The sequence below is a fragment of the Aegilops tauschii genome, chromosome 4 (assembly GCF_002575655.3).
Source record: "Aegilops tauschii subsp. strangulata cultivar AL8/78 chromosome 4, Aet v6.0, whole genome shotgun sequence".
Classification (NCBI taxonomy): Eukaryota; Viridiplantae; Streptophyta; class Magnoliopsida; order Poales; family Poaceae; genus Aegilops; species Aegilops tauschii.
The window spans coordinates 524,054,968-524,061,686 of NC_053038.3; the positions used below are offsets into that span (position 1 = coordinate 524,054,968).

The window sequence follows — 6,719 nt, forward strand, 5'->3', positions numbered from 1 at the left end:
CCGTCAAAACTGCCTCCGAGAGGAGACGGGGCTGCTACCGCGGCCAGTCCTCCTCGTCACCGGAGTAGATGATTATCTCGTCCTTGCCAGAGGAGCCTGCCGCCGTGGATGCGGATGGTCCAGGTGAGCGAGGGTGCTGACACCATGCACGATCGGCATGACAACAACACTTCCATCGTTGCTGCCTGCCGGCGTGGAGAACTAGGACTTTGACATCACTGCTGGGTCAGAGAGGAGGAAGAGCTCGGTGAGGGGGAGGAGGACGGTGTGGTGCTTGGAATGATGTAGTTCTGGACGGCGCTAGAGCGTGTCTTAAATGGCCATGGCCAGGCTAGGCGGAGGGGTGATCAGCCCACTTAATGCGGCGCAGCGGCCGGAGTTAGTTTCTCGGGACGCGACGTCCGCATTGAAGCGGGGAGACAACTGAGAGGTCGTGTCCATCTGTGCCGCCTTCCCGTGCGGTCATATTGCGGCATCAATGCCAACCGTTGTATGGTCTGGGCCGGCATGAATGCGGCGCGGTAAGCGGCGTAGCGCGTGGGATGGAAAGCGCGATAAGGGTGGGTAGTTGGTTTGGGTGGGCCAGGGCGGTCAAAAGAGGGCTTGGGAGTGGTCCGGACTCCCGCAAAGCCCCCCCCCCCCCCCCCCCCCCACCCACACACGTTTGTCTCCGGTTTGCGGAAGAAATCGCGTCCGGACCACGCCGCGGACCGATATAGGCCCGTCTTGGATGGCTTCCGCTATCCGGACAGACGGTCCGGACGCATGCGGGAGGTTTGCGGGTCGGCGTTGGAGATGCCCTAACATCACACTTATCTAGGTAAAATAGATGAGGTGGTATGTAACTAATGGAAAAAAAGGCATGTGATAACATAGTATGTTACTCACACTATAAGTAACAGATTTCACTCTGATTTCACTTGTTTCAATAGCAGATTTCACTCATTTCACACGTTTCAATAACAGATTTCACTCGTTTAAAAAATTCAAACTAGTTGAAACATATCCAATGTTGGTCTTATTCTAAAGGTCTTTGCGTCAGAATTTCAAATATATATTTTTGAAATCCAAATATTAGTTTAAAAGATATAAATGATTTAATTAGGAAAGATAAAAGGGGTGCATTTGTGTGAGAGATAGGAGAAAGAGTGGACATGCAAATATGACACCATGTGTACCAGCTGATGTGACATGCATAGCGATGTGTGCTAGAGATTCAAGTTGTGCGTACAATGAGTAAGGGTTCTCCATATTCGCGTTGGGGCCACAGTTGCAGGAGCATAGCCAGCCGGCCAGCCTATAAATACGCTTCGAACAGAAGAGAGCGACGCATCACTATCTAGTGTCCCGGAGCATAAACCATAAGACATATCTTCCTTTCTCGCATCCCAACATGCTTCCTATCCTACTAGGTAAAGTCAGCAACATGAGCTTGGCCACAATACAAACGCGTAGCATGACGTCTTGTTCAGGTCTAAGTCTTGCTACGCTGGTTATGATGGCCACCTTGCTGTTATTTTTCTTGAAGAAAAATAAAAATGCGGTGCCACAGACACGCCAGCTCCCCCCGGGGCCGGCCACGCTACCCTTCATCGGTAATATGCACCAGATGATTTGGAACAAACCGGCGGTATTCCGGTGGATCCATCGTCTGCTCAAGGAGATGAACACAGACATCCTGTGCCTTCGTCTTGGAGCGACCCATGTCATTGCTGTGACGAGCCCGGAGATCGCATGCGAGGTATTGCGAAAGAATGACGAGGTTTTCGCCTCCCGTCCCATCACCTTTGCCTCTGGCTCATTTAGCTACGGGTACAAGGGCTCTATCTTGTCACCACACGGAGAGCAATGGAAGAAGATGAGGCGGGTCCTCGCCTCTGAGGTCCTCGCCCCGTCCATGGAGCAAAAGGTCCAGCACATCCGGGAGGAGGAGTACGACCATCTTGTAAGGTACATTAACAAAATTTCTTGCTGCAGCTCCGAGGCCATTGTCGACGTGCGGCATGTAGCACGACATTTCTGTGGTGACATGATAAGGAGGCTTGTCTTCGGCAAGCGATACTTCAGCAACCTACCGGCTTCCTCGACCAGCGGTCCTGGGCATGATGAGCTGGCACATGTTGCCGCGCTTTTCACTCTCCTCAACCATGTATACAGCTTCTGTGTGTCAGACTATTTCCCGGCCCTGCAAGGCCTCGACTTGGAGGGCCATGAGATGGTTTGCAGCGATGTAATGAGAACAATCAATCTGTTGCATGATCCCATCATAGAGGACAGGATCCGTGAAAGGTCCAATTCCCTTCACAGCCGTGCTGAAAAGAAAGAGGCCAGAGACTTTTTGGACGTCCTGGTTTATCTTGAAGATGCACAAGGACAGCCATTGCTGTCCCTAGAAGATATAAGAGCACAAACAACGGTTAGTAGTTCGCCTCAACCTCTCCAGAAAATAACCCAGGCTAAATGTTTCTCTTTTGTCGGTATGATACAAGACTGATTGCATTTTTTTTCTACCAATGACTATTTGTAGGAAATTATGTTTGCAATAATTGACAACCCATCCAACGCTGTTGAGTGGGCACTCGCTGAGATGATCAACAGGCCGGAGGTCATGCAAAAAGCAATTGATGAACTCGACACGGTCGTCGGTAAAGAGAGACTAGTCCAGGAGTCTGACATTTCTCAGCTAAACTATCTCAAATCATGTATCCGGGAGGCCTTCCGGATACACCCGTACCATGCTTTTAACCCACCACATGTTGCCATGGCGGACACCACGGTGGCAGGCTACACCATACCTAAGGGTAGCCATGTCATATTAAGCCGGTTCGGACTTGGTCGCAACCCCAAGATCTGGGTCGAACCACTGGAGTTTCGGCCAGAGAGGCATCTCAATTCGGCAAATGTACTTCTCACTGAACCAGGCCTACGTTTCATTTCATTTAGCACTGGGAGGAGGGGTTGTCCAGGCATCTCACTTGGTACCTCGGTAACAGTGATGTTGATTGCAAGGATGCTGCAGGGATTCACTTGGACGAAGCCTCCTGGTGTTCACAGTATCGATCTCCAGGAGAGCAAAATTACCCTTGCTCTAGCTGAACCCCTTGTCTTGCGCGCCAAACCACGGCTGCCTGCACATCTCTATGGGCCAATCAAATGTATGTAATACATTTTTTGGCGGGGTAATGTATGTAATATGTTTTTTCAATTATCCGTAATCCGTATCCGGATGAATGTTATATGCTATATGTCGTGTAATGTGGTGTCCAAATAAAGCAACGACGTTGCTGTAATGTAATGTGTAAACTATCCATTGATATTATATAAATTTGAAGTTTGTCGTGTTCACATATTTTTGTGTACAAAGAGAACAGCAATTTCCGCTATGATGGAACTTAGCCATGAATCTTATATAACTAAAATATATGCAACGAATCGTTGAGCTTATCCTACTATGCATTCGATTGCAAAAATGTAGTGCATACATCAGCCATATCTTACTGGAACATGGATTCCATACAAATACTATACTCCCTCCGTAAAGAAATATAAGCCTTTTTTGTGTGTGTAGTTGGCTACCAAAAAACATCCTAGATTTTCTTACCGAGGGAGTACTTACTATTTCATGGATTGTCCACACATATATAGGAGGATTTAGCCCTTCGTAGAGTTGCAAGTTCACTGATTTGATACTATCAAATCCAATGGTTGTTTACTTGTGTTCTTTCTAGAAATTTACCAAAATCTATCTATTTAACAAGACACAATGAACGTTGAGATTTAAAGGCAAAAGAAGAACGACTGGGATTTGATGTCTTCAAATCTTCACCTTATAGTTAAAAGCTTTGAGGCAAATCGTGTTGAAGAGACTTAATAGGATTGTAAATAGGGAAAGCCTCGAAATGTCTCACACTTGGTAGTATTCTAGAAAAAAAAACATGTACAATGAGATAACACCCAAGTACTAGGCATACATACTTAGACCCATGTAAGGTTTCGGAGACGTCAAGGTCTACCCGAGCCGGCCATGGGCATACCCAACTGGTGATAAGCGACGCCGCCAGAAGCAGAGGTTGGGCTCCATATATTTTCTGAGATACGAGAATAGACTATGAGTTCAGAGTCCAATTCCATTGAAAATATTGTTTGAATTGACCGCTCAATCCATCAAGTTTACAGGTCCTGTCCTCTCCTTGAACTAACATGCTGGCTAGCTAAACGATTTGAGGAAGGTGTAAAATTGAGCACAAAATGGAAGAGAGAGTAACTTATTTCCGGTAAGAAGTTACTCCCCTTGTTCGGCAATATAATATAAGATATTATTACAACCAATATACTCCCTTCGTTCCAAAATACTTGTCATGATTTTAGGTCAAATTTGTACTAAAATCACGACAAGTATTTTGGAACGGATGGAGTATGAGTTATTAGCTGGTAGTAACATACTCCCTCAGATCCATAATAAGTCTCGCAGCTTTGAATGAAGCTTGGACTAATCTTAGTTTAAAACTGCAGAACTTATTTTGGATCTGAGGGAGTATTATATTATATGCGGTGGGAGTAAAATTTCCAGTCAGATGTCAGCCCATCTAACAATTACGTATGAAACAAGAACATTGGCTTCTCGATGATGTTTAGGAACAAATGGCCGACCCGACATGGTACCATAGGGGGGGTAACAAAAGACATGACTTCCCTACGTGTCCATTGGGAGCGCTTGCACACGTTGTTGGCCTAGTGGGGCTGGTTCCCCCAGCGGCCATCCCCTCATCCTCTCCCAATACACTATTGCCCTTTTTTGGCACATATAACCATATTGGTACATAAATTAAATCATATTGCACAATTTTAGACATGTAAAATATTTCCATAATAATTGAAACATAGAAATAAAATAGTTGATATAACAAGTAAAATAAATTGAAAATCTGAGAAGTTCAACTAGACAAATGGTGAACTAGATCATTTTGTAGTTGGCCATGACCAACTTTATCGCGGATTTCTGCAAGCATGGAAAATAAATCAGCAAACGCGGCTGACACCCGGTGATCAACATCCGCAAGAGGCCCTGCATCTCATAAGGATGATCAGTACTCATTGGAGCTGCGTGCTCACTATCGATGATCGTTTTGTGCATGATGCCACAAGCATTCTTGACCTCCCACAAGAGATCCCTCGACCAAGTAAGAGCATGGTACCAGACAATAGAGAAATGAACTTGTAACACACCAAATGCAAGCTCGACATCCTTCCTGCCACAAAGCAACCAAGATTCTTCCTAACCTAAAGGACTGGAGATTGTCTTCACAAATGTCAATCATTTTGGAAAGATTCCATTGGCCCAGTCTGTCATCATAGGATTTAATATTTGCGCGCAAGATGTCTTTAGAGGACAAAAATTAAATGAGTAAATAAAATTAGAACGATGCACTACAACAAGTTGTGCCCGGCTCCGGTGAGGGAGGGGCGATGACAGCAGCACGCCTTCAGCTCACTTCAGTGCTTGTAGTCGTCGCTAGGTGGTCTACGGATCTGGATGTAAATTTTATTATTTCTAGTGTTGTTGTATTGTTGGTTGAAGATGAATAGATTGAAAGTTTTCTGCAACAAAAATAAAAATAGAACGATGCAGATATATGCATTCTATCATATTTAAGGACTATAATATTGATGCATTTAATTTAATGATCTTCAAAAATATAAGGTAAGTGTGATTATTTTATTATATATATAGGAAAAATAGATTCGACAATCTAGTGGTAGCTACCTCCATCCTGGCAGCCATCCCATCTCTTCCCAAGTGTGGCCTTTGGAAGAGATGCCTTCTCCGCCAATGTGGACGTAACACCACCATCATCACCGTACCAGCCCCTCTCTTAGTCTCTCACAAACTGTTTTCCTTGTCATGCACAGATCAGTCACGCACGAACAAACCATGCACTCGGCCGCTCGGACGCCGCCACCGCAGAGGCGCCACCTGGATGGGAGCTCATCATGATGAAGGTTTGGATCGATCTATGTTGTTATTATATATATAAGTACATACTAGTTCTTTGATCTCACACTACGTGTGCTAATTTAGTTTTTGATATACCTAATTTGTTGATTTTAGCCCGAGATTTTGTGGGCGCCCAGATTCTTCATCCTGCTCGACGATGCCGCCAACCAATCTTCCACGGTGGAAAGTGCCGACCGGATTTCCCTAGGCGACCTGACCTACATCAATAGCACTTCCCTTTGTTAATTTTTAAAATCAAGGCATGAACGCCAACCTGTTCCTCTGAATGTGGACAAGATTGCCAATGAATGAAGACGTGTGGATCTAGAGATCGAAATCTAGCTGTTGTGGAACAGTCAGATCAGATCTAGTGGAGTATGTAATCGGCAGTATGGTGGCAGCCGCCGACACTTTCCTCGGAGAACTTCTAGATGAGGACGAAGGAAAAGTAGTAACTGCACCCAACTTCGATGCACCCATACAGTAAACAGTAAATTTAAACAAAATAGAAAAAATCAAAAAAATCTGAAATTGGTGGATGTGAGTATGAACAAATGTTTTAGAAGCTTACAAAGTTCGGTCATCAAAAAACATCAAATGATCTCCATACAAAACGAAATACAAATGATGCTCTGCGCCCACGTTACTGTTTACATGTTTTCAGCACAAATTTTGTTCATTTAGTACAGATTTCCTCGGATGTTATTTCGCCATCAAATTTGGC

At 44.9% G+C, this 6,719-nt stretch overlaps 1 protein-coding gene across 1 annotated transcript; it reads left to right on the forward strand.

Annotated features, from left to right (window-relative positions):
• Window positions 1–1,337: 1,337 nt before the first annotated feature.
• On the forward strand, window positions 1,338–3,345 carry LOC109787578 (tyrosine N-monooxygenase-like). The gene is made up of 2 exons (XM_020346119.3): window positions 1,338–2,416; window positions 2,528–3,345. The coding sequence occupies exons 1-2, from the start codon at window positions 1,394–1,396 to the stop codon at window positions 3,161–3,163; spliced, it is 1,659 nt and encodes a 552-aa protein (XP_020201708.2). The 5' UTR covers window positions 1,338–1,393; the 3' UTR covers window positions 3,164–3,345.
• The last annotated feature ends 3,374 nt before the right edge of the window (window positions 3,346–6,719 follow it).

Bases quoted from the DNA above. Each gene is read 5' to 3' on its own strand.
- LOC109787578 (XM_020346119.3), top strand. From the start codon at position 1,394: ATGCTTCCTATCCTACTAGGTAAAGTCAGCAACATGAGCTTGGCCACA. The intron at 2,417-2,527 runs GTTAGTAGTTCG...GACTATTTGTAG, and splicing joins ATATAAGAGCACAAACAACG to GAAATTATGTTTGCAATAAT.